This window comes from Epinephelus fuscoguttatus, linkage group LG15 (assembly GCF_011397635.1).
Source record: "Epinephelus fuscoguttatus linkage group LG15, E.fuscoguttatus.final_Chr_v1".
NCBI lineage: Eukaryota > Metazoa > Chordata > Actinopteri > Perciformes > Serranidae > Epinephelus > Epinephelus fuscoguttatus.
Genome location: NC_064766.1, coordinates 20,862,751 through 20,890,635, shown reverse-complemented (window position 1 = coordinate 20,890,635; position 27,885 = coordinate 20,862,751). Strand labels below are relative to the sequence as shown.

The 27,885-nt window shown below is 40.4% G+C and overlaps 2 protein-coding genes across 2 annotated transcripts in view; both read left to right on the top strand.

The window, feature by feature from the left end:
• The first annotated feature begins 7,557 nt into the window (after window positions 1–7,557).
• atp6v0b (ATPase H+ transporting V0 subunit b) lies at window positions 7,558–17,279 on the top strand. Its single transcript, XM_049598329.1, has 8 exons — window positions 7,558–7,829; window positions 8,703–8,751; window positions 9,840–9,923; window positions 12,601–12,678; window positions 13,179–13,248; window positions 13,453–13,504; window positions 14,678–14,868; window positions 15,112–17,279. The coding sequence occupies exons 1-8, from the start codon at window positions 7,745–7,747 to the stop codon at window positions 15,136–15,138; spliced, it is 636 nt and encodes a 211-aa protein (XP_049454286.1). The 5' UTR covers window positions 7,558–7,744; the 3' UTR covers window positions 15,139–17,279.
• Window positions 17,280–18,618: 1,339 nt separating this feature from the next.
• b4galt2 (UDP-Gal:betaGlcNAc beta 1,4- galactosyltransferase, polypeptide 2) overlaps window positions 18,619–27,885 on the top strand; it is a 265,209-nt gene continuing 255,942 nt past the window's right edge. The window contains exon 1 of the mRNA XM_049598316.1: window positions 18,619–19,086. The gene's annotated coding sequence lies outside the window, so the exon portion shown is untranslated. The remainder of the gene's footprint in view (window positions 19,087–27,885) is intronic.

The window sequence follows — 27,885 nt, the reverse complement described above, 5'->3', positions numbered from 1 at the left end:
ACCTTTCACAACTGCAACATTAAAAGATCTGAATATTTATTCCTGGGCTCAGCTTTGATTTTAGATGCAGACTGCAGCATTGGATAAAGTATTTAGTTTCTTCATTGATCTCTGCCGCTTTTGAAATCGATCCCTATATATGCTGACATTCAGTTAAAGTTCAAGTATTTAAATAGACCTCGATCACAAGTGTGTCTGAAAGAATTATTGAGACAGAAAAGAAACAAACAGCCACTAAGTGGAGCTGATCAGTGAGGACCAAAGGAGATGAAGTATTGTGTTGGAAAGACAAGCATGCCAAAAATTTGTAAAGGTTTCCTGGCACACAAGGAAGAAATAAAGTGAAATGAAACCTTAGATGGATCAAGTTAAAGGGATTTATGACCAATATGTGTTGGAGCTGGGTCCATATGTGTGCCTGCATGTTACTTAATTCAATTTTTTTTACCCTTAATGTAAAGAAATGCAAAATTTATGTTCATACCCATGTGCAGGTTGTTTTTAAAGACATATAGAGTGCATGCTTTATACTTTACTGTTGTCTACTGTAAGGAGAAGCATGAGTTTTCGTCCAAAGATCGAACAAGCTGAGTTTTTGTAATAGTACCTAAATATGAATATTGTGGTGGGACTACCTTTTTACTTTACAGAACATATATAGGAATATTTTTCTGCTCTGGTTTGAGCTGAGTCTCTGAGTTCCTGTCAGGTGGTTCATCATCATGCATTCCTCAGGCAGTGAGCAGTCTCCTGATGGTCTAGAGCTGGAGGGCATAGAATAGCACGCTGATGTTCGGCCTGAGTTCATGAGTGGAGATTGTGATGAAAACCTAGAACTGTACAAAGTGAGAGGAAATATACAGTCTGGGGTCTTTTTCCAGTGATTTCTTCTTCTACTATGCAGGACGCCTGAGGTGCACAATGCACACTGACAGTCAAATAAAGAGCAGCGGGGTCTGTTAGGTGAGAAAAACAGCTGCGGGTTAGAATGATAAAATGTCCACACTTGTAAATAAACACAGAATCAGCTACATTCACAGATTCAACAACTGTTGCTAAGCATGGAAGACGTCCTGCTCTGCAGAAAGGCTGCACTTTTTCTAACAATTCAGGAAGATTTATGAGGAGAATTACAGCTTGAGGCTTCATTTGTTTGCTTAACAAAGGGCTTTTGAGTCTGTTTGTTGGTCCAGAAATTTGAAAGGAGCTGCGTTCAATTTAAAGGGACAGTTCATCCCCAAACCAAAAATACATATTTGTCCTCTTACCTGTAGCACTGTTTATTCATCTAGATTGTTTTGGTGTAAGTTGCTGAGTGTTGGAGATATCAGCCATAGAGATGTCTGCCTTCTCTCCAATGTAATGGAACTAACGCTATGACTACTGCTACTGGCCTTATCACTGCTCAGAAGGAAGCATGCATTTACTCGTGGACCTCTTGTGTTCATGATAGGGTGAGATGTAAATATTTAGGGGCCGTATACATGCCATGTTTTTAACCGCCTGGAAAACGCAAGGTTGAACACTGGGCAAATTTACCACAGACTGATATTTACAGAAGAAGGGAAAGGTATCTGTAGGCTTTGATTGGTTGTTCCTCGTCACATGACATGCGGTGCGCACTGCTGCATTCCAAAGTTGAGCTTGGTTTATCTCGGGGCCCAGCTGTTGCACTGTGAAAAATAGGTGCTCGGGAACACGTGCGCCGCAATGGCATCACTTTAGTGTTTGAGTGCACTTGTCGTCCATCCCAGTACTCACACTACCCTCAAAATTAGCACTATAGCCCTTGTTTTGTGCGTTCCCACGAACAGTTAGGGTGTCCCAAACTTTAGGGAAGTGCTTTTCAGCCCTTAAAATCCCCACTTAATTCGGAGGGCTGTGCGATGCACACTTACAAACCCATCTCAACTGAGGGGAAGATTGAAATTCCCAGGATGCATTGCGAAACTATCCAGCCTGGCGAGATTTCCAGGAAGATGCCAGCCTCCATGAGAGAGCCATCGATGCAAACATTCCAAAATATGTCAGAATGCGTTATGTTTCTGCATATGCATTGTTATCTGTAAGCGTTGAGTTAGAATATGAATGCTTGAAAATCGTTAATTCAGTTCTCCGTGCAAGAAGCCTTAGTCTCGCCACCAGACAATCAGAGATCTCCGCCTTCTGATAGTCTGGGGACACTCCTTTCTAAAGTGTGTTTAACACACTGGCGAAAACGGCCGGCAACAAAGCAACACCTCTTGCATTTTTGAAAAGGACACGCCCTCCCGGAAATGTGTGCTCCCCCTTTTCTCGTCCACAAGGAAACAAACACACAGAGAGCTTGAAAATGGTTGCCGAGAGATTTAACTCCGTTTTATCAAACGTGTGCTCAGTCCACAAGATTGTGGAAATGAAGGACTTACAGCGACTTGAGCCATTTTGTACCACTACACGTGTTTCTAGTCGGACTATGTTTACAAGCACAAGAGTTCAGCGAGCTACCGAAGGACCGCCCTGCAGATTTACTATTGGTTCTGCAACGTAGGGAGTTTTTTTAAACTCTGAAATTGTATCCGCCCATCTAAACACAAAATCAGGGAGAAAGTCATCAGTCTTTAGTTAAGCAAAGCATCTAAAGACTGACTTATGAGTCTACTGTCGTCAGTACATGTGACATAGGTGAACAGGTCTGTTACGCTAATTTGCATGAAGTGGTGTCCCAATTCGTAGGTAAAATTCCCTACCCCTCAACACTACCCCTTTGTCGTTGAGGGGAATCTATCTGGCGAGTGCGCTTGAAACCAAGGGGTAAAGTTAAGGGAAGGGAATTGGGATTGGCCCTAATTCTGAGGCCGCAAAAAAAGTGGCATGTGTACGGCCCCTAATGGCGTACTCCTCGACTGAGCTATAACATTAGCTAGCTTAGTGGATCTAGGTGAGTTAGCAGTAGATGCATGCTTCCTTCTGTGTAGTGATACGGTTGGTGGTTGAGGTTTGGTAGAAAGAAAATAGTTCCGATTAAAACTGCTCACGACAAGGTCTGTTGATTATCTTGAGTAATGTATTTTTTGTTGCTTTGAGCACCACAAGCTGAGTGCCATCTTGTTCCATTATATTATTATTTTTCAAAATTATAGTCTCCTAGAGTAGTTGGGCTACTTCACATAGAAACGAAAAAAAAAAAGAAAAAAAGAAAAAAGAAAAAAGAAAGCATCAATCTTTACAAGAGCTACTGTATGTCCCCCCCACCCTACGATCCCAACATCTCAGATAACAACCCAAACAAACAAACAAATAATAATAAAATAATAATGACAGTAATATATATAATGAGTCCAGTCTACAGTCTACAGTTTAGCAGTGCCCGGTGGAGTCAGGGGACAATTAAGGACAAAAGTTAAGGCGGCAAAAGTCCAACTGGGGCTGGTGGGAGTGGTGGTGGATGGGTCCAACAAACACTAATTTTCACCCAAGAGAGCAGGGTTCACATCGTCGAAGTGTATTTTGAAAGAAGACAATGCATGTAACAGGCAGAACCTGACACGAAGTCCCAGAACATCATCAACCAACACACCCAGGGTACTTTGCATATCGTATATGTGATGAGGTTGGAGTGAGAATGTGTTGAAATAATAATACATACATTCTTACATACATACATACATACATAGGACTACCACAATGAATAATAAAGAGGAGTAAAGTAAATAGTCTTGTATAAAGGGCCGACGAGTCTGAATTCACTCACTCTGCCTCACGAAAGCAACATTAAAATCTCATTTTCACATGTCAGAAAAAATATTCATTGTATTCTGCTGCTGCAAAGTGTTTGTGTCTGCCACACTCAAACACTTTGCAGCTTATTTTTGGTGTAAGCTCTGTGATTAAAAAAAACAAACAAAAAAACCCCCCTACTTTCCATATGTGTCACAGCGTGCAGATCCAGATCCAGGATCAATGCTCCTGTGTGCAGAGGCTGAGGCAGTCCCCTTTGTGCACCACAGTGTATGTATTGATCTTTTAAGGCAGCCACATATAGTCAGCAGTGACAGTTTGACACACGGGGAGTCATTATTCATTTGACTTCAACATTAAAGATACAGATGGCCAGCATCAAGATAATCTCAACATGAAACTAGGCTGTACTTGAGTCAATAACAGATGGAACATTGGTAACAAAAGCTCAGACCTGTGCTGCATTACATATCCCCTCCCTCTGGGGTCCATCCATCAATGCTACATACACAGGCATGAAACCTGCCTTGTATTTTTGGATGTTCGAGGTCATCAAAAGAGCATGGAACACTTTTACATGACACTGAACAGCAGAATACAAGCAAAATAACCTTTAACACTCCACAAAGGGGAATTACACTCTTTCTTTCTGCCTCTGGACTGTTCAGTCAGTGTCTGTGATCTCACCCTGTGAGTCCTGAATTTCTGCCAGTGCAGGTGTGAGAAGACACAGATACAGCAGAGAGACAGTGGTTACCAATAGTTACTCCTGACTGCTGTTTGTACCTTTTGATAAAGAAGAATCCATCTCTCCCAAAGCTGCGGTGAATAAACCGACTTAATGACCTTCAGGGCTTTTAGTCCTTGTTAAATAATTTCTGATCTGTGATGGAAGCGAAGACAAATCTAATAACCTTCACAGCTGAGTGACTTCTGTGGTCAGGGATGAAACCTGCTGCAGGTCGTCCAGAATAATAAGATGAGGACGGAGGCTCTATCCTTGGAGGTGCGAAACACTGGCAAGGAGCCTGTGTTGAAATTAAAAATTAGGAAAAGTCAGATGTCTTTGTGCTGAGAGTCTAAGACTCAGAAAGAAAATTCATCCAATTTGCAGGTCAATGAGGAAAAGAGTCACAGAAGGATATCACTTATGGAAAGGACTCCGTCTGGTGGATCATCGTAAGACATTTCTATATCAAACTTCTCAAGCTGTTGTATTGCACAGGATGCACTTCTATATTGTTGGGAGACTTTCAAGAGACATGTTAAAGAAATAATGGTCAAAAATGAAAAAGACAGAAGCAAAGTTACTTAGAAGCACTTAAATTTTTACAGAGTTTTTGCTGAGGACTGAACAACAAAAGCTCCATGAAATACACAAACCAAATAAAAAATTCAGATGACCTTCACAGCCCTTTCTTATAATGCAGGTTTTCTGTTAAAAAATGTTTGATGAAATATTTAGTTAGCCAAGATAAATCAGGGTTATTTTTTTAGACTTTCACAATTCCAAAACATAACCCTGAAACTATTTTTGTTTATTTATTTGTGGTTTTTTTTTTCTTTCAGGTTGGTTAGGAGGATACTGGTTTGAATTGAACATTTTGGTGCATTTCATTTATAAGTTGTTTTTTTTTTTTTGTTTGTTTGTTTTTTTTTAAAAAAAGGCTTTCTGTTATTAAATGTTTTTTGTGGATGTAATACTTTGCTAAGATGATATGAAGATTTGCAGCCATTATGTTAAACAGTCTTTATATAGTAATGGAAACTGAACAGGTATGTTATAATGAATATATCTGGACGAATCTGTCAAGAACAGTTATAAGATTAGGTAAGGTAAGGTGAGGTAAGGTAAGGTAGGATAAGATAAGATAAGATAAGATACGGTGAGCTGAGCTGAGCTGAGGTGAGGTGAGGTGAGGTGAGGTGAGGTGAGGTGAGGTGAGGTAAGGTAAGGCAGGGTAAGATAAGATAAGATAAGATAAGATAAGATAAGATAAGATAAGATACCATGAGATGAGATGAGCTTAGGTAAGGTAGGGTAAGGTAAGGTAAGATAAGATAAGATAAGATAAGATAAGATACCATGAGGTGAGATGAGATGAGATGAGATGAGATGAGCTTAGGTAAGGTAAGGTAAGGCAGGGTAAGATAAGATAAGATACCATGAGATGAGATGAGATGAGATGAGATGAGATGAGATAAGCTTAGGTAAGGTAAGGTAAGGTAAGGTAAGGTAAGCTTAGGTAAGGTAAGGTAAGGTATGGTATGGTATGGTAAGGTAAGGTAAGGTAAGGCAGGGTAAGATAAGATAAGATAACATAAGATAAGATACCATGAGATGAGATGAGATGAGATGAGATGAGATGAGATGAGATGAGGTAAGGTAAGGTAAGGTATGGTATGGTATGGTATGGTATGGTATGGTAAGGTAAGATATTTATTCATCCCCCAGAGGGGAAATTCAAATGTCAAAGCAGCACAAGACAAAAACAAAAAGACATTCAAAGAATAAACAGAAAAGAGAAAAAATAGATAAATAAATAAAAAGATAAACTAAAAAAAAGCTACATAAAGATGAATTAAGTGACTGAAAATGGCAGACAAAGTGTTGAATAAAATATAGTGTAATGTCAGCTTTAAAACAAAAATATGGTTATTTCACTTTCAAGTCCACAGGAGTGTCAAACAAACAATATCAGTGTCATTTTCTTGGATAACATTGGATAAGTTTGAAGTAGTTGTCTCTAGATTAGTTTGGAATCAAGTATGTTGTTTCAGTTTTTTGTATGTACTGTGCAAAAGTTTTGCACTTCTAAGTACGTGGCTCAGGTACGTGGCTTTGTCTTTTATGTTTTCTTTCTCATTATATAATGCCCTTGTGAAGCACTTTGCGACTTACATCTATGAAAAGAGTTGTACAAATATATATTACTGAAGTAGCCTGTCTCAAAGACAAGGTAACTTTCTGTCTCTCTTCTAATATTGAATTACATACAGGATAGTGAAAATGCCTGTTTGAAAGAGGGACCTGAACCTTGGTTGCTCAGAACTTTCTTCTGGTTGATGGACTAAATCAAAAACATTTTTTCCAACCAGGTTGAGAGCTAATTTGCAGCCTGATCCATTTCAGTTTTGGATCTTTCAAGTGTGTTTTTCCACAGAATAAATTCTATGTAGTGTCTCATAAAGTGTGGCACCTCATTGACCATATACTGCTGTGTACCGCTTATTGCAAAGACTTATATGACTGTATATCATTCAAGGACTTTGACCAAATAACAAAAACAACAACATGCCTGATATTATATTTCTATTTCACATTGTTAATTGCTACCAACAATATATTAGGAAATTCCTAAAGTAAGTACCACCAGCTATAAGTACAAAACACACCATTACACCTTTTCATCACAGCCAACATTATGTTTTGGTTAAAATGGCATTTGGAAATTGCGCAGGGAATATTTAAAGAATATAAATATCTTTTTGTAAATGAACTTATTACTCATGAAACTGTAACGTGAATTTAATAAACAATTAAAGTCTCTTAAGTTTTTACTTATACACAACTAGTTACAAGGGTGACATCTAGCGTCCATTACACGCATTGCAGGTAGCTCTCACCGGGACGCGTTCGGTTATATTACTCGTGTCTCTAGACAAGACTCAAGACTTGGCTTTTTCAATCTATGTATAGTGCTTGTGAAGCCTAACCCACAAAACTGTTCATGTAACATACAAGGAATAAATAACATTTGCATTAACGCCGTTGCAGCGAAATCGTTTCAGCAAAGTGAAGAAATCGGAAATAACCGTACGCAGTCCTCAGTCCCCGGTCACATGCTAGTCAAGCTGGATCAGCTGACACCGCACAGCTTCTCCTTTTGATGCTGTGTCTCCTCCATTGACTGTTAGCGCTTCTCTAAACAGCATTATTTCGCTATCTTGGCCTTACTGGCGTCAAATTTAAATATTTGAGCCGAGGTTATCTCGCTGTACAGCAGGTTACACCGCCGGATAGATGCTGCTAGAGTGGATGATGAACGGACACGCTATTCTGTACACGGGGGTCACTTTGGCCTTCTGGAGCACCATACTTATCGTCGGTAAGGTTATATTTCCCTTGGATATTTGTCAGAATTTTGCAGTAAATTAATGTAATCACATATTTTGCAGACGTATACAACAATAACAGTGCAGCCAGTCGGTCTTTTTCCCTGGCAAAGCGCGTTTGTAGCGTTTGACAGCTACAATATGGGACCTGGCTAAATCATGGGACGAGAGTGGTTGCGACTCTTTCCATATTGCTTGCTAGCTACTATTGTAGGTTAAACTGCAAATTGGAGATGCTGTTATCTATTGAGCGTAGTAATTAAGACGTCAAAACACAGTTACCCTAACATAATCGATAGTCCGTGTATTATAATTAACATTAAAGACAAGCGAAGCGAGTTAGCAGTCGCTAGCGTATATTACTACTTAACGTTAAGCTAACGTCAGTTAGCTCAAAGCTAACAGCTTGCAGCAGGAAACGTCAGCAATTCAAACGTTTTACAACAGTGTTTGCAATTTATGCGGACTACTTTCAGCCTTTCTTTGATAGGAATTACGAAGGGGTCTCGGTTTGTTATTCTTTCAATAGTTTAAAGCGTTTAAATTCTCTAAACTAACGTTAGCCGGTTAGCTGTTCGTGTACACAGCTGTCAGATGTGAAACGGTTCCAAACAGGAACTGCAGCAGTTTTCACGTGAGACTGAGCTATCACACTTAAGTTACAGCTTCTCTCCATGACTGTAGCACATAAATGTGACACTCACTTCACACATGGTTCAGGGGAAACGCTTATAGATGCAGTAACATGCTGTAAATGTCTGTACTAAAGGGCCCTGTCACACATATATACCTAGCTTACTTGTAAACATACATCTGGCTGACCTTTGTTCACTTTCACATCTAATTCAATAACTTTGTTTTCATAGGTATCTGCTACACCATATTTGACCTTGGATTCCGCTTTGATGTGGCATGGTAAGCAACATTGATATATAGCTACTGTCTGCAGGTTAATAAGCACGATTGGGATAACTGTAGGACAAAACACTATTTAATAGTTGACTCAAACACTTCCCCAAAGAGGACAACCCAAGCTGTCAGTAAAATATACATGAGTATGAATGAAAGAACTCTAATTAGCAACTATTTTGTTTGTATATTAGTTATTTCAGTAATTTTTACGCCAAAATGCCAAACGTATGTTGTTTGAATCTTCTCAGATGTGAGGATTTGCTGCTTTTTTTGTCATGTATGGTTATTAATTTATTTATTTTTTTTGAGTTTTGGCCTGTTGTTAAAATAACAAGTAATTGTCGGTCCACTTTTTCAGTTGAGTGTTACTGATAGTATTCCCTTTACAGAGAAATAGTTGCCGAAACAGACAGTACAGTATTACAGTAACAGAAGGACACTGACTTTTCCTAGATTGCAAAACTACAAGAATACTGCCACACTGCCCTTATACACTACTTTCAGGCTCTTTAATGCAGCAAAGTACTGTTGCTTAGTATTGCTTTTGATTTTGCTGTGACTGATTGAGGGCCTGCCCTTGTCTTTGAGAGGGTGGCACTAACATGTCTTCACACGAGTGTGTAAGTGAGCTGGTTTTATTATATGGAAGAATAAAAGATAATAAAAGTAACTTTGCCCTCCGAGACTTATCTCAACTTTGCTTACGCATTAAAATTTATCGTTTAAATTACGGTTAGCACATTTTTAGGTGAGCTAAGCCTTGCAGTAAACATCAGAATACAAGGTTGCAATTAAACTTAACCTTTGTTTATTTTACCAGTAGTCTGGATCACTTTCTGGTGTGGCCCTGGTTTAAAGGAAGTAGTGGCCAAGTGATTAGGCTGATATGTGGCGTCACATTTGCCAGTGGCAACTTTTTTGTGGATATGTCCTTATTAATATTGTAGATGATATAGATTATAACATACTTACATGATGCATAAGAAAGTGAAGAAAACCAAATCTCCTTACCACTTTGGAAACATATGGTTCACAACAAATACATTAATGTTTTGCTGCCTGTACACTTTACTTGTCCTCTTTGCTTGCAGGTTCCTGACAGAGACTTCTCCTTTCATGTGGGCCAATCTGGGCATTGGCCTGGCCATCTCTCTGTCAGTGGTGGGAGCAGCCTGGTGAGTATGCAACAAGGAGCACAGTTTAGAGTGGTATTTTGGATGTGTTAGTAAGCCAAGGGTGGTGGTACTCAAAGGCCTAAAATGCACTGGCCTTTCATACAGTAATTTCCTCTTTTTTGTAACACTTGGAAAAGTACATCATGTAAAAAATGTGGAACTGGAAAATCTTAGATATGGTGACACAGGACCACAGTTGAGTATCTTTTGGATAAAGTTATGCTCCCGTTTAGGTTCTGAGAGTTTGATATTATTATTTCAGTTATAAGAAAACACTTTTTGAGCTTTATTTTTTATAGTTTTCTATAATTGGCTTCAGGGAGCACTGACAAACTAACCGCTGAATTTTTGCCGAAGTTAGAGATGGAGTTAAACACTGCAGACCACTGATTGGTCAGAGAGAATTGTCACTTGCACAAGACAGAGCATCCTGCACAATTTTGCCAATTTTAAATAGCCAAGCTACCGTCAATATCGACTGCAATTTTTTTTTAAAGATTTCTTAAAACTGGCAGCCCTTAAAACTACTGTGTACACAATGTACACTATGCTGTACAACTGTGTTTGGTTGCTGATGAAAGGCTTTAGTGAGTGTCTTGTTAAAGGTGATTTCAAAGCAGTGTCATACGGGGTTGCGTTGGCGATCAGCTGAGAATCCCGCTCACACTGATGGAGTACTATCTGCAGTGGAAAATGACATGGAGAGAAACACCTGGTACCAAAAGTGGGTTGAGTTGAGCCGAACCATGAAGTGAAAATTGAATAATAGGTTGACTTCAAAACTTCCACTGGCAAAGTTTGACTGTTGCATATGTCGTTTTACATCTTGTGTTAAAAGCTGCCCTTGAACACACATAAAGCCTGAAACTGAAGGCCTGCAGCCTGCCAGGGTGCATGTAGACTAGATTGATGTCCTCCACAGAACATTGCAGAGAGACGGCCATATTAAACCAGCTAACTTCTTTTACACCACTAAATCTTTATATTTATGGGTTATATGGTTGAATTATAAATTGAGAATATTTCTTATTTAAAAAATGGAACTGGCACTGAAAAGCTTGGCCTTGCTTTGTGCTGCTGTTTTTAATCCTTGGTCTTTTGTGTGTGGATGAAGATAGGTCAGAGATGGAAAATATACTGAAGCCGCCTCTTAATGGGTGAAATCATTGATTCACCTGCATGAACAGTCAGAGAGTCTCTAACTGACTTCCTTTGATGCAGATTCAGTCAGAAGTATTGGCTGAACAGCTGCAGATAAGGGCGGTTTAAAGCCAGTGGTGCAGGACAGTCAGCTACAACTACAGTCAACCATTCAACAGCTGTTGGCCTGGTGTGTCAGGCCCAGACATGCTACGTCCCATGTCAATTAAAATTTGTCGTAAGTGTCTTGTATTTTCCAGTATCCAAAAAAAATTATATTTTAGGTTTTATTTTACTGAGAGCTCCCTGCTTGTTTTGCATCCTGTTCGATATTTGTTTTCATTAAGTAATATCCATTTAGTAGTTTTTATTGTAGTTGCCACTGTGATAGCACACACCTTGGGTAATCAGATTTTAAAGAGGGGTTTTGACAGGGTGTTTGCGCATGTACAAATAATAATAATAATAATAATAATAAAAAAAAACTGACTTAGACTTTTTTTTTTTTTTAAATAAATGCCACTAGTAACAAAAATACTTTGTGTTCCTTTTCATTTTTGCCAGGCAACCACCCCATCACCTTCTTATCCTAACCTTCCTGTGTAATCAATCTGCTGTTTATTAATTTTGTTTATTTCACAGTCCTAGTAGCTGGTTATTAAATTGGACAGGCAGAGGGTACTCGCTGTAGCTCTGGTTGAGGGTGAGAGTCAGCACACACTGTGTTGGGCACAGGGAAACGGAGATCTGTGTGGGTACATGAGACTCTAAAAAAGAGGATGGATCACGGGGAGTACCACCAGTTGGTCCAGGAGCTTCGCCACGTTTTCTAATGAGATTGTAGTAACTGCGTTTTTTTCAAGTTGTATGGTCATATAGTCACAAAGTCGTATAGTATATAGTGCATATACTTCGGCAAAAATGTCAGGCATATAGCGCACAGAAATGTGAGACGTGGAACGACGCAACAGTGAGCAAAAAGCTTAATTCTTTTTAAAAATGATTACAATAAGATGCCTCCAGCTCCTAAAACGTACTCTGTGTGATCAGGGCCTTAGTTGCTCTCTGATCAGTAGCTGATTAGTTCAAAAATTTGTAACAAACTTTCGCTATTTTCATAAATAATTATGAATCTTAGAAGAGACAATGAGTATCTCAAGCAATTGTTAGTCTAGTAGTTTTCAAAGCTAAAATTAACTGCAGTCTGACTGATGGCCATATTAAAGGGGCACTCAGACTGCAAAAAAAGAAAGTGAAAAATGATTGTGTGTCCACCCATGATTCAGATCTGCTCTGCTTCAAAATGTATTGAGTTCTTCCTTGGCCCATGCTGCACCCTTCCACCATGTTCCTCTGTAATCATGCTGGCAATGAACATACTGACCAGCGATCCAAACCAAAAACAAAACACACTTGGATAGTAAATTTTTTTTATTTTTTTTATTTATTTTTTTTTTTTTTTGGTTTTGCGTCTCCTTACTCTTTGTTTTTCTGTCATGTTATAGATGTTGTGCTGATTGTTGTTTTTGTTTTCCAGGGGGATCTACATCACTGGCTCAAGCATCATTGGTGGTGGTGTCAAGGCTCCACGGATCAAAACCAAGAATCTGGTCAGGTAGGTTCATTTTTCATTTGTCCAGTTGAATGTCCTTGAATATTACTGCTAAACAAAAAAGGTAGTTGAAAAAAATCATCATATTTAACTAATTAAATAATTTCCAGCCTCCTGTAAATGTGGAAATACCGGGCTAAAAAAACTAAAATTGCCAATTGCCTTCCTCATTGAGAATGTCGTAGTTATTTAATACCAGAGAGCAATATCAAAACATCTGTAAATACCTCAAATTAGAAGTGCAGCTTCACACAAGTGTTATATATCTACATAATATGCCCAGTGTACTCCAAATAAATACACTCTCACTAAAAATTTTAAAATGATGAGAGTCCTGCTCTCATTGACCTTCCCAACACTTCACCACTGAACAAGCCTGCGTGAGTGACTGTCAGTGTAGCCAGTGAGTTAAACTGGCTGCAGTTTAACTCACTGTTTTTAACCACTTTAAAAACCAAATCAACTCTCTGACTTTGTGTTTGCATTTTGATGTTTCCCTTTAGCATCATCTTCTGTGAAGCTGTAGCGATCTATGGGATCATCATGGCCATTGTAATCAGCAACATGGCGGAGGTAAATCACAAGACTTTTTGTTGTTTATGATCAAGAAAACTGTGCAGTTATCCATTTTGTGTTAGGAGGGGATTTTAGACAGGGGCAAAGCAACACAGCAATAATTTCAAGCACTGTAGATGTGCGACAGAAAGACGTTAAATATGATTTCAACAGTGAAGTAAGGATGTTTTGGTTCTAAAAATGATTTCTGTCATTGTACAGCGTTTCACTGGAACAACCCCTGAGACCATCGGGGCAAGGAACTACCAAGCTGGTAAGAAAACAGACATAAAGTCACAGATAAATGTCAACGATTTTAACATGAAATGGCACCTGGAACACAAACTGCAGTACTCAGGATGAATTTTTCTCTTTTTTAACACATATTAATTCATTAATTCAATGTAGATGGTGACATCTCAAGTTGGAAAAAGGTTATATCATAATGTGATATAAGTTGATTACTTGATATGGTCTTGTTTACAAGTTCTGTGCATTACTTATGTTTGAAAACAGTTATGAAAATCTTAAGATACGTACAACATTCAGTCTAAAAAGCTATTAAATATGGATTGCTCAACATGAAATGGATTTTGACAGACCTATTAACATGTATTAAAGGGCATGTCACCATTTTTTAACCATTAACCATCAAAACATTGTGGGTTGAATGTGTACATGAACTGTTGTAAACCTCCCTCCATCTAACCAGTGCTTAGATATCCCTCCTCGCCCCTCAGTGAAACTCTATGTTCTACTGTTTTAGCTGTAATAGTGAGAGTTTGTTAACAAGAAGTGGGCACCATACCAAAAAATTGAGATCAAACTGTAGATATAAACCATGTTTTAACTTACTGTTAAACTGTAATACAAGATAGTTTTTTGCCAGCCTGCCACCATTGTTTCAAACCGATATGTTTGGCTTATGTCACCCACCAGCAGGAGTGCTTATTGGTCTGGTTCGACTAAAGCCTAGTTCACATCACACGATTTTCACCCTGAATTTGCGTTGCGGAGACTATCGTAATCTTTTAAGTGTTCATACCTGGCGACGTGTGTTTCTGTCAGTGGGAGTCTTGCCAACTGCAATACAACCTGTGTGTGCACACCACGAGGTTTCTCCACCGAGCCCTCACCGACAGAGCCCCAGATACAGTGGTTATATTCTTCCCAATGTCGAATCAGATCTGCCTCCAGGGCCATGCACCAATTTCAGAAGTATTTCCATATTTTTACTGCATAGACATCTGAGTTTTATTAAAAGGCTGTCTTGCCAACAGTGAAATACTTCTTTAACATAAAAGAGAAAGACTGTAATAGTCAAACTCAATATCACCAACTCTTACTTGGCTGTTTCCAGCCTTGACAGGGAATTTGATTTCTGCTGCCAGTCCCACTGTGAATTAGTGGCGGAGGTCTCTGACTCATTTGATTTCCGTCCTCTCAGGTTACTCCATGTTCGGCGCTGGTCTGACTGTGGGCTTTTCCAACCTCTTCTGTGGCATCTGTGTCGGCATCGTGGGCAGCGGAGCAGCGCTGGCGGACGCCCAGAACGCCAGCCTCTTTGTCAAGATCCTCATTGTGGAAATCTTTGGCAGCGCCATCGGCCTGTTTGGTGTCATTGTAGCCATTCTGCAGGTGAATGAGACAGGCTGGTTTTTGTGCCTTCACAATCTGTCTTTCTTCTTCAGAGGAATAAGCTATCCGTGGATTCTGTCTGTAACAATGGTCTTTTGTTGTCAACCATTGTTACAGACTTCTGAGAAATGTCATTCTAAAAGAAAGTAATTACTCCCACAAAACTCCAGATTGATTTACGTTGTGTTGAAGTGTTGATTCTATATTTGAAAGTCAAATATCTTGTGTCTTTTTCTCCCACAGACATCGAAAGTAAAGATGGGTGACTAGACGACGCACTCACACACTGAGAAGATGCAAAGACACTGCTGGAAAATAAGATGGATTATTGTGTAAATACGTCGTAAATTATTTAAATGTCTCTATTTGCCTGGTATTGTTTTTAACCATCATTTATGCAAGAGAGTGGTACGTGCACACCAGACTGCCTCGTCTTGAGGGAAACATCAATGCTGAATAAGAGAAGTGGGAACAAATCACCAGATGCCAGTGTTCGGTTTGCATTTCTTGACATAAATGAGCGAACCCTGCGTCTCTCCCACAGTTCAGGTCGATGAGTATAGCAAACAGAATGTACACCATTTGATTTCAGATCTGTTTCCTGACACCAGCCAGTCTGTAGTCTCTGATCGATTTGCTCTCAAAACTTATGGATAGTTTCATAGAAGTTGGGGGCATTTTCACAATGTCACTTGTCTCTGACCACTCTTGGATGAATGATGAGTTAAAAATGACATCAGATATTTGAAAATACTTGTGTGTGTGTGTGTGTGTGTGTGTATGCTGGACACGTGATTTTTCTTTTTCATGTGAAGCATGAGGGTGTTTACCATTGTTTATTACTGTAGCCTGGTCTGTCACTTTTTGTTTTGTAACTGTTCTTTGCTCATAATAAGCAAGTGGTCCTTAATCCACGCAGCAGCCCAAATACAGTATTCGTCAGGCCTCCTGCTGTAGAAATGACAGAGGGTCTGTGACGTTTCGAGCTGGAGTGCCGACATGGAAGCATTAGTAAGGTCACTGGGGAGTTGGTCATGCTCTTTGGGAGGCCAAATAGAGTCAGATCACAGCAGCAGATCTGCTCTAAATATGTCACCCTGTCATTCATTTCCTTAGTTTCCCAAAATGTTATGGAACTCAGATGTGTGCATTTGAGACCAATAAGCCTCTGGAACATCGCTGCCAGCCATGAATTCCTTGTTTACCCCAGAGTGTCCTCTGTTTTTTAAGTTTTAACCAGGTTTCTTTTCAGTAGTTTTTACAGTTGGATGTGAAAGTGGATTGTTCGGTGTTGTCTGGAGGGAAGGCGAAAGATTGTGGATATCCAAAGCTTTTCTTTTAACTTGCAAGGCAACAGTGATGACCTTATCTTGGGCAGGAAAGAGAGGAGTCCCTCAGTTAATAGTATTACATTACACTCCATAGTAACTGTTACTGTTTGCTGTGGCATCACCATCGTCGTACTAGAGGGGAACACGATGTACAAACTCGTCCTCTGGCTTCAATTTTATATTATCTCGGGTGTTCTGGCATCCAAAAGTACGGATTCCATCACATAATCAAACAGCGTCATGGGTACAGAGTTTTAAATCTTCACATTTCTTTTTTTATTCAAATGTCTTGTTTTGAATGTAAGTCTTAAAATAGAAGCCCTTCAAGTCCGCGTTCCCATGTTATTTCCAACATTCCTTAAAGAAGCTTAATGTGTGTGTGTAAAGGCAGTCCCTGTTTGTGGGTAAAAATTTGAGCCATCGTTAAATCTTTGTCATCAAAGTTTCCATGGACTTTTTATCAGCTGGTGGCAGTGCAGCGTTTCAGCCGTTTCCTGCTGATGCTGACTCAGTAATCGGGGTGAATAAATTATTTTTCTGAACCTTTGGCTGCCAGCTGATAGACAAATCGAGTTGATATGGGCACAGACTGCTTGCATGGAAACACATTTGGCAGCACTTTTTGTTCTTGATGCATCATTCCAAAGTTTAAGATGACAGACCATGGCTTATTGTGAATCCTCTCAAACCTTTCCTGTAATTCCCCCCCGACCCTCTTGTGGAGTTCTGAATGAGTATAAACGTTGAATCTTAACGTGGGGGAATTGGATTGTCTGTAATATAATCCAGACCTGGCCTCCCAAAGGTGTCACACAGCGGCAAGATCGTCTTTGCCCTTACGACGGTTTCCTCTAATAAAACCAGGATGTAACCCCAGTGTTCCTTTGGTAAACCAGGCTCTGCACCAAACCCCAGGCTTTCAGTGAGTGTAGTTGGTACCGTGTGTGCTTTATGTTGACGTGATGGTGATCAGAAAATAAACTCATTGTTTTTTTGACATTGTGTATGATAATAACAGAAACAGATCTTCCTTCTGGCTTCATAAATGTCCCTGAGAAAATAAAATTGTCCAATCAAGAACTTTGTCTTTGTTTATGATTTATGATTTATATATCAACATGTTTATGTTAGGACTGCTGTCACTTTTTTCCTGCAGTGTTTACATGCGTCCACTAGATGGCGCAGAGAACCACAACATCTGTCTGAGTGCTAAATCTGGTGCTGTACACACTAAAAACTCAGTTGAGGAAAATTTGGCACACATTTCCCGTTCTTATTCAACATGATATGAATTTGTTTTACCTCCCTGAAACTGATCATAATGCTTCTCAGATATATAACTGTCCCTTTGAAGCCGACTGCAGAAGATCTTATGATATCCAGTAATAAAGACCATATTTGTGAACATCATTGTGATGCCAGATGTGGACCATATTTCATTATGCTAAATAAGTAATGGCTTCTTAAATAGAACAAATTGAATTAACAGCCAGATTAATCCAAGATATATTTTTGTTAAAAATCTATTAAATGTAATAAACAGACTCAAGATGCCAGACCCTATAACCAATTTGTTGCTTGAGTAAGAGGCAGCAAACTGTTAGAGTAACCCTTTAAAATGTGCTCAGAGAAGATGTCTGCATTTAAATTAAAAAAGAAATCTGGCAGCATGTGTCATATCTAAGTATTAAAATCATGCCAGATGTTGTTCGAGGGGGTTTACATTAATACCAAATGACTTGTGGCATATTCCCATTGTGAAAAGACCATGCAAAACAACCAACTTAAGCTGGAATACATATAATTTAAAATCTTATGACTATAATAAACAAAAAAAAAAGTCCCTATTAACTGAGTAATTTTTTTTTTTTACAGAAAACCTTTAAAATATGTTTGTTTAAGGAGAATAAAAGGACAGACAACTCAATAGATAAAGTAGAATTAGCCTGTTAATGTTGTTTTTATACAAATGTGAATAAATTTTTAATTTTGAAGCATTTTGTAACACGTATTGAAATGTGCTGTGATTAAATATTATTATTTAGATGTCTTTTGATAAATATTAACCAATATTTTTGATAATCATTGTGATGCCATAATAAGTATTTAGGTAATTCGACTAGTAGATTAAAGTATAAGTAAAATATGGTCATCAAAGATTACATTTCTTGTAAGAAGTCCATGTGAGCTCAAATAAAAACTATAAAATGAGGATTTTTTATTATCTTGTTAAACACTGCAACATTTGTTATATAGTGCAATAAAAAAATAAAAATACATGTTCTTATAATTATGTAAAGAGAATAATATCATATCCTGTGTTCCTGTGCGGAGTCAAAAAGTAGGTTATCAAATTACCAACTTCCTTTCCCTCATTATGAGCCGAGAGAAAAGAAAAGGCGTTTCTGGCCCACCCGGCTTCCGTAGGCAGCAGGAGCGAAGGGACCTGCTCGCTGCCACAGCCTGAGAGCATCCTTTTTCTTTGCTTTCTTATCATCCTCACCAAAACACAGCGGGCTGACGGAAAATCATGAGGATAGCATCTCTGCCTTCACCGGTTTGCGGTACAATATCGTTGCGGGCTACGTTAGCCGTTTGGCTAGCGTAATGCTACACAACATGAGGCTTTCCTCCTGATGAAGAGCAGACATAATAGCCTGTCTGTGGGAAGGAGAAGAATATAGTTATCCTTAGCACAGCGAGCTGGGCTCAGCTTCTAGCTTTTAGGGGTTTTATTTTATTTTTATTTAAATTTTTTTTTTTTTACAAACATTTCTGACAGTTTTTTTAAGGTGTTATTTTTCTTCTTCGGCTGATGTGACTGAATCCAGCGGTGCTCCAGTACAAGAAGATGCACAGATAAAAGTGTTCGCCTGACAACATCAAGGTAGGTGCTCTATCTGCTCTCTGGGATGCATTGTTTCACCATCCACGCTTTCCCTTTGTTTCCATTCATCCTCCACGCATTTATCCTGCAACCCTTTGCTTTTATTTAAGCTTTGGATATGATGGGAATGTGGTCGCGTGCACTGCCCCCTACCCCTCTTTTGTTATCATGTACATTTCCACGGACTAGCAGCATCTCTCCACCCGCCATACTAGGCTCCACTCAGCCTCCCTGCACTGCTCTCCTACTGTACATGAGCCACCTCAGCACACACACTGCTCAGGGGGTTATTTGGGTTTCATTTAAAGCTTTTAAAACACTTAAAATGCACTTTCTTTTATTCCCCCTCTATTTAATATAAAAAAAGATGCAAAGTCTATGGACCACAGCATCTCTTGTCTGATGGTCTGGTCACAGCTCACTGAGAGCAAAGTGTGCACAGCCAGGGGAATGAAAGAGAAGAAGAGGAGGACGAGGAGGAGGGGGCTTCTTCATCATGAAGCTTAACCCAACCAAGCGTTTAAACAGAAGCTCTGTACCTTAGACCATAATCCAATGTGACATGGCTCTCATTTATGACACAACATCTCTTTAGGGCTGCAGAGGCTATAGGAGCAAGTAGGCTGGAACTAGCTCGCTTTGTGATGTAACTAAGTTGTCCAGTGCAGAGTGGCCTTTGGTGGTTCATTTTTGGAGTTTCTTTTGAGCACAGAACATTTGATCTTTTCACTTCAAGGCCATGGTTTGTATTTAGGGAGTTATGGATCGTAATGGCACAATGTCATGAATCATATTTATGGGTGGAGTGTTACTCAAGAGCTGATACCTACTGCACAGGACTAGGGCCACTCTGCTGATTATTATCTTGATTAATTATTCTATAAGATGTCAGAAAATAATGAGATTTCTTCAAACCCAAGGTGATATCAAATTGTCAGCAGTCCAAAACCCAAAAGATATTCAGTTTGCTTTACATAACACAGGAGAAAAGTAGAAAATACTCACAATTTAAAAGTTACAATAAGAGAATATGTGGCATGTTTACTTAAAAATTTACTAGCAATTCACAAATTATGGAATTGGTCAAAAACGACAATTATTTTTCTGTCAATCGACAACACTCGTCCTTCTTCCATAAATAGAGTAGCATCAAAAAGAAACCAAATATTCATTTTCTGTAACAGCTGAGTCTGTTAGGGGTCGCATGAGCCTATCCCAGTTGCCATTGGGGACGGAGGTGGGGTACACCCTGGACAGGTCGCCAGATTATCGCAGGGCTAACACATACAGTAGTCAAGCTAAGCTCATAGCTCGGCCAATCAGTCAAGTCGGACTTCTCTTCTTGTCTGAGTTTACATGCATAAGAGAAAATCGAATTTCTGCCCAAGTACGTCTGACCCCACCTCAATAGGCAACACTGTGTCCTTTTAATAAAGTGCGTACTAAACTAGTTCCGGTTCTTGTTCAGAAACTTTTTTGAATAAATCCGTGTTTCATGATTTCCTTCCATTCATAAACTTCAATATGTTTACCTCCTCTAGCTGTTGGAACATGGATGTAGTTTCCTCGTCCGTCCAGAAGTGCGTCTTCTGCTTCTCGTTCGCCATGGTGTTTGTTTGGTTGGTTTTCCGGGAGTTACCGCATTGCTGCTACGTCATCTCCTTCTTCTTCCGGGTGAAAGCCTGCGAAAGAAAAAGTGACTCCAGTCAGACTAAGTGGATACATGCAGCAATAGTTCAGTTTGCAATCAAATTATCTAGATGTGTTAGTCCAGCTACAGTTAGTCCAATTTCAGTTGGACTAAGCTGTTTACATGCATTTAAACGTCTGGTTTCAGTCAGACTAAGCCAATAATTCAATTTTTTTCAAGCTGCATGGAACGTACTGATAGAGACAGACAACCATTCACACTCACACCTATGGCCAATTTAGAATCATCAATTAATTTGCATGTCTTTGGACTGTTGGAGGAAGCTGGAGTACCTGGAGAAAACCCACACTGATATGGGGAAAACATGCAAACTCCGCACAGATAAGCTCCCCCAACCTGGGTTCGAACCAGGAACTCTCTTGCTGTGAGGCGACAGTGCCAACCACTGCATCCTAATATACTATAATCAGTTATTGAACTCAGTGAGTAAACAATTCAAACGTGTAATCTGTTGTCTATCTCATGTCACATAAAGTCAAACAAGGGACAACTCCAGTGAAATGTGATCCTGTCAGCTCCTTCAACTTGTGCATTGTCATTTAGTCCGTTCTTGCTTCTTACATTGCAGACTGCTGCTTTATAATTGTTTCCTGACAGACTACAGCGAGTGTGTTGGGATAGTTCTGGTAATCCATGGTGTCAGGTTGCAAAGTGATTTAATTGAGAGTCTTGGAAACAGTTGCTTCTGTTGTTTTACACATTGAATCCACCACAGACTTTGTGAATCCATTGATGTCATCAGTGACGTCGACGGTTTCTCACTTGTTTTGGAGCTTTTGAATTTATCGCACCGTCATCATAAATAGGAATGCTCAGTTGTTATGGATTGACAGACTGTTTTTATGGAAGACATTCTGACATGTCACAGCAGGAAAAGCAGGTGTAAAGAATGAAATGAATAATGGATGAATTCCATTTAGCTGCCTCAGTTTTAGGGTCCTGGTGTTGTGCGTGCTAGCTCACTGTCACACTGTCACACTATCATGGCGTACTGGGACACTTGGATAGAAAAGATCATGAAAACATCTCCAGTAAAATCAATCATCAATCTGATGAGGACTGTGTGATACAGCTGAAAGCTCCCGAACAAGCAGGGAGGAAGACCTTGAGTGAGCATCCTCTTGTTAATTGTTGTTTCCAAGTTTCCCACAGTTTCAGCGAACCAGTTCAGTATCACAGAGCACATATCTCAGTCCAGTTAAGTTCACTCATGTGCTGTGATATTGCAGAATCTTTTGACCATCTGCTGTGAAAACCTGTGACTTGACTCGAGGCTTATCAGAGAGCAGAGTGGTGGTTATGGCAGGCTGTGTAGTTACAGGTGGCCGGGTTGGTGTTTTTGTCTTTATTTAATTATTTAGTGTGTGTGTGTGTGTGTGTGTGTGCGCCTCCAGGTGCAGCTGTTTGTTGATCACTTATCACACGATGTATCCTTCTTAAAAAGAGAGCTTACTGCTGTCATGCATGCCTCAGTGAAGGCTTCATGCCAGAATGCATCAGCAGATTTGTCAGTGTATTGATTGCAAATAAAATTACCCGCTAGATCAACACATGGGGTGATTCTTTTTGTGGTTTTGTTTGCTGGAGTGCTGCCTGACGTTGTTGTTTTTAGAAATAGGCCACAGACTTATGTGGGAGGGTGGTCTCTGTGGTTAATTAGGCTATCCTGGAGGCAGAAGGTCACATTTGTTCATTTCTTACTAAGGTTGTGTGCAAAGCCCTCGCTAAATTCTGGGTATGTCTCTTGGAAACATTTGTAAAGCAGCCAACAGTGTATGCAGGAAGTCACCTTTGCCGCACACACTGTCAGATAATGCCAATAAGAGGTTTTAGGAGGCCTTATGATATATTAAAGTCAACTGTCAATCCTTGGTAAGTGTACAGTGTGGGCGGCCGGGGCTCAGAAGGTAGAGCATATCGTCCACCAGTCGGAAGATCGGCCGCTCTTCTCCTTCAGTCTGCATGTCGAAGTATCCTTGAGCAAGATACTGATACCAAAACTGCTCCCGATCGCTGTTACCGTGTGTTAAAAAACTGAGTAGCGGGTGGCACCTTGTATGGTAGCCTCAGCCACCTGTCAATCCTTGGTAAGTGTGCAGTGTGGGCGGCTGTGGCTCAATAGGTAGAGTAGATCGTCCACTAATCGGAAAATCGACCGTTCGAGCCCTAGCTCCTCCAGTCTGCATGTCGAAGTATCCTTGAGCAAGATACTGAACCCCAAATTGCTCTTGATGGCTGCTCCATCGCTGTGTGAGTGTGTTAAAAAGTGAGTAGCAGGTGCCACCTTGTATGGTAGCCTCAGCCACGAGTGTACAAATCGGTGAATGTAGTTTAAAAAGCACATGAGTGGTTGGATGACTTGAAAGGCGCTATGTAAGTGCAGTCCAATTACCATTTACATAGGTAAGACTTTCTTTTATTTAGGCTATATTGAGGAAACACATTGAGAAATATGTGTTTCAGAGTTAGTAGTTTTTATGCAGTTTAGAATAAGTGTAATTATGTTAACCTTACCGATGGCTTTTAGTCATTTAATGTGAGGTTATTAGGATGATGTGTTGTATTTTCCGGTCTTTTGTAATTCTACTGTTTTTTTCTCTTTAATCTATGCCAGTTAGCTCAGTAAGCTACACAACAGTTAGCCACACCTCACAGTTACTGGGTATTTAGTAGCATCTAATCTCTAGGTAAGAACCATCTTGTGTGGTGCAACAGGGTTTCATTTGCTGAACAGGCGAGCACAGTAAAAGTGACTCAGGTTTATTTATCTTTATGGTAACAGGAGATAACTCTTGACACCCCTGTAAAAAAATGTTTTTCCAGCTTAAACCAACCTCCTGTGTGCTGCAGCTTGGTTGACCGGGGTATGTTATCTTGTCACTGTTGCAGCCGACAGTGTGTGTGTGTAAATACTGTGATCAGCTCCTCCACAGTCCTTTTTTACTCTGCTCAGTCCTGCGCTGCTGCAGAGTAACTTCATTCGATCTTCCGTGAAGCTCTGTGAATCCAACCAGTGCTGAGCAAACGGCATGTTTCACATTGGATTCCTCGGGGTGATTTATTCCCCTCATCTTGCCGGTGCTAACAGGTTGGGATTTGTTGTCTTGGGAACTAACCAGGTCAGCGTACAGTAACCGAGGGGACGAGTTCAGACAAGGACACTGGTGTGTTTTTGTGTGTACTTGCATATCTGTCTTTGTGTGAACCAGTTTGAGTTTTAGACCTTGAGAGTGGACGTTTTGAAAGTGAAGGCATTTTGGTCGATCCTAACCTTCGGACAGACCCTCATAGGCCTGTTGAGGGGGTTCAGATTGGGGTTAGCCATTTAGTTGTGACGGTTAAGGTCAGGGTGAGTGGCTGGGGAATGCATTATGTTATAAGTCTAAGTACAGGGTTATGTGTGTGTGTGTGTGTGTGTGTGTGTATGTGTGTGTGTGTGGGTAGGTAGGAGTGTCTGTTGTCATTTGCTCACCTTTTCTTGTCTTCAGACAGGGCAACTAAAACACTGTTCTCACAGAGTTTGGTGACAACAAGTAGCCTAAATCCCAGCGTATCTCCACTCAACATCAACCTGACTAGACCTCTGTTCAGCGAAGTGATTGAAAGAACATGTGTGGCACCCATGTGGACTCGATAGGGGTTAAGATGCCGGTCATGAACCACAGCCTTCCTGGCTTTGAATCTGGCCATGCGCCATCATCACATCTTTCTTTCCGCCTAGTTTCCTGCCATGTCTCTGCTATCACCATCTAATAAATGGCATAAAATGTGCGCCACCCCCATGGGGGAGCAGTGCTCTTTAAAGAAATACTTTGACATTTTGGAAAATGCTTGACAAGCTGTGATGACAGGAATTGAGTAAGTTCCTGCTCCCAGCCAAGAAATGGTCCCCGCAAGTACTGTAACCTCAGGTTGTCTTTTTTAGGCTTTGGTTTTGTTCAGATTAAACAAACTAGATAAAGTGTGTGTGGCGGCACGTTGGTGCAATGGTTAGCAATGTCGCCTCACAGCAGGAGGGTTCCTGGTTTGAACCTCGGGGTGGGGGGGTTCGAGGCCTTATGTGTGGAGTGTGCATGTCCTCCCTGTGTCAGCGTGGGTTTTCTCTGGGTACTCCAGCTTCCTCCCACAGTCCAAAGACATGCAGGTTAATTGGTGACTCTAAATTGGATGTAGGTGCGTGAATTGTTGTCTGTTGATGTGTCAGTCCTGGCGACTTGTCCTGGGTGTACTCTGCCTCTCACCCAATGCCAGGTGGGATAGTCTCTACCACCCCTGCGACCCCTAACAGGATACGGAAAATTAATTTATGATACAGTGTGTTAATTGGTGAGCTTTATAAGTGCTGGCAGACAGATTTTGTTGCGTTTGGTGTGAGCCAGGCTAGCTGCTTCCACCTGTGTTTTGTCTTTCTACAAAGCTAAGCTAATCTGGCTGTAGCCTCATATTTAAGGCATGGACATGAGAGTGATATCGATCTCCTCATCTTACTCTCTGCAAGAATGCCGATAAGCCCAAAATGTCAAACTATTCCTCTAAGGCATTGGCGTTGTCTTATAGCAGACTATTCCTTCCCAGGCAAAGGTACACTGAGTAAAGCTGATGCAACAGCCCGTGATCAGAGAACTTATTGGATACATGTTAAATGTTAATGGTAGGTGTAAATGGGGTAGAGCGCTACAGACTAGCCCACTAGTTCGTTCCAAGAGATTTATTATCACAGCCAGTTAAAATGCCCAATATTCAAATTATGAAGTAATGGAGGTTCCCCTCCATCACATCATCTTCTAATTTTCTATTCAGCATAACCACAGATACTTTGACACATGTTGTTTTCATTCTCTCAGAAAGAATTATACTGCTTTCCAAACTCCTGCTATTCACTAAGTAGCGTTACAATAAAAATAACATCCGAGAACTCAGGTTGATTAAACCGACAGCCATTGAAAGCGTAATTGGACAGTAGTGGCCTTAAGCCTAATGTCCCACTGATGTTTTAAGCCCCAAAAAAAGAGACTCATTTAAATAAACTGTCTTTAAAACCCCTCACCAAATCCTCCTCTCACTCCCTCTACCCACAATCCTTCTCCCAGTGAAGCCTTCCTTCCGCCGAAGCACTTCATTTATTTCTTTGCTCCGTTGCCAAATGAGCAGCTGGATCAGAGAGCGAGAGAGGGAGGGAGACATGGAGGAAGACGAGAGAGAGAGAGAGAGAGATGATGATGTTTCCACTGTAGTCTATGGATTGTAGCTACAGACGGGACTTTGTTGTATTTGCATAACGCGAGTGCAGCCAGCATGCTGAAAAACGGCAGACGTAACTCGGGAGGAGGATTCCTCGAATGGCTTTCAGCATCTGACTTAGTGTGATACTTATTCAGCGTTGGGGAGTGCCATCAAATGTCTCGCCATTCTGCGATGTCTCATTGATTTCATCCGTCTCTTGTCAGTTTTGTCGGGCAAAACAAATTTACACACACACACACAAAAAAAGGAAACGGAAAAGGGAGTGGGACCTTTTTAAAACAAAGCAGGGTGCACTTGTTCTCCGATGAGAGAAAGCAGAAAGAAGAGCAGGGAGGCAAAGTGATATCAGACTTTTAAACAGTCCGACCTCCTTCAGATCACAGACAGCTGAGAGGCAATTTAATATCCGCATGGGCAGAGCTGAGTAGAGAAGGGTTGAGCACGGAGAACACTGGAGTTTTGTTCTGATTAGCTCTGCTTTTACTCTCTTCTCTTCTGTTCTGCCTCCCTCTGCTCTGCTCGATTCATCTGTGGCTCTTTTTTTTCTCCAGCTTGGTTCTGTTTTTAGCTCAATTCTTTGTTGCGTCAGTAAAACAAGTTTCCACTTGTGCACAAGTCCAGGCTTCATTAGCTGAAAGCTGTCACTTACACTAATCAGATAACAGTATTGACTGATCCCTTATTCACTGTTCCTTAAATAATAAACACTAAATGGCTCTCCAAGCAAATTAAGATTTCAGATAGGTGTAGTTTTGCATCACTCTGTGGCTGTGTGCCTATGTGTTCCTCTCACGCATGCAGGCGTATATGACAGTGTAGCAGATTGCATGTAGCATGTCATTTTGCACATGCCTGTTGGGACCAGAACCATTTTGATTTTGACCGGTCTTCTGCAAACTCTTTCCAGGAATTTAGACTTACATTTTTCATAACTTTCAGAAGAGGGATCATACAAGTGAAGATATCTTTCTTCAAAATGGTCTGGCTTCTTGTTGTTGTTGTTGTAATGGATGTCTGGAAATCCCACCTACGGGCTCAGATTCCCAATCAAACTTCTGTGGCGTCTACAGTGCCTGGTGCATAGTCTGTTTTCAGGAGGTGCACAGTGCATCTCTGGGCTGGTTGTGACCCCTGCAATCCATCTCTGCGGCTCTGCTGAACCTAGAAGCTTTTCTAAGACTAACTTAGCAATTCTAAGTCGGTCTTATAGTGAAGCATAGCAGTGGACATGGCATGGTCACGTTTTGTTCGGCTGTAGAGAATAAAATGATGGGCAATAGATAGAGAGGGATTTCAGACACAGCACAGACTTAATAAGATAAAGACAAAGCAGTAGAAGCACTGCTGGGTCTTAGTAGTAGTCACATACAGGTGCTGTGTGGATACTTCAGGTGTACTGTGTTTATTCCATCTTAATAAGATATTGAATTACAGGTGGTACCATTTTTAGCCATGGTTGCAGCTCTGGTGCAGCTCTTAGTAGCTCTGGTGATGGATGTCGTTTGGTCCACCACTTTGATCCAGAACAAAACTCAAAGACTTTTTGCCATGGAGATCTTCCCGTAGTGCCATCATCAGGTTGATAGTTGTTTTTTTTTTTTTTTTTACTGAAATGTCAATTATTCGATGGATTGCAATGATTTGGTGCATAGATTCATGCCCCTTTAAGGAGGAATTGCGATAACTTTGGTGATCCTTCGCCTCTTCATCTAGAGCCATCATCAGGTCAAATGTTTAATTTCTCCAATGCTTTGATTTATGACCGAATACTTGCAAAGTTAATGACATTTCCGTCAGCCTCAGCTGTACTTTGTTTCCAGTGCTAATCAGCAAATGTTAGCATG

Coding starts and splice junctions, on each gene's coding strand:
- atp6v0b (XM_049598329.1), top strand. CDS start 7,745: ATGCTGCTAGAGTGGATGATGAACGGACACGCTATTCTGTACACGGGG. Junction 12,679..13,178: donor AAAACCAAGAATCTGGTCAG/GTAGGTTCATTT, acceptor GTTTCCCTTTAG/CATCATCTTCTGTGAAGCTG. Junction 13,505..14,677: donor GGCAAGGAACTACCAAGCTG/GTAAGAAAACAG, acceptor CCGTCCTCTCAG/GTTACTCCATGTTCGGCGCT.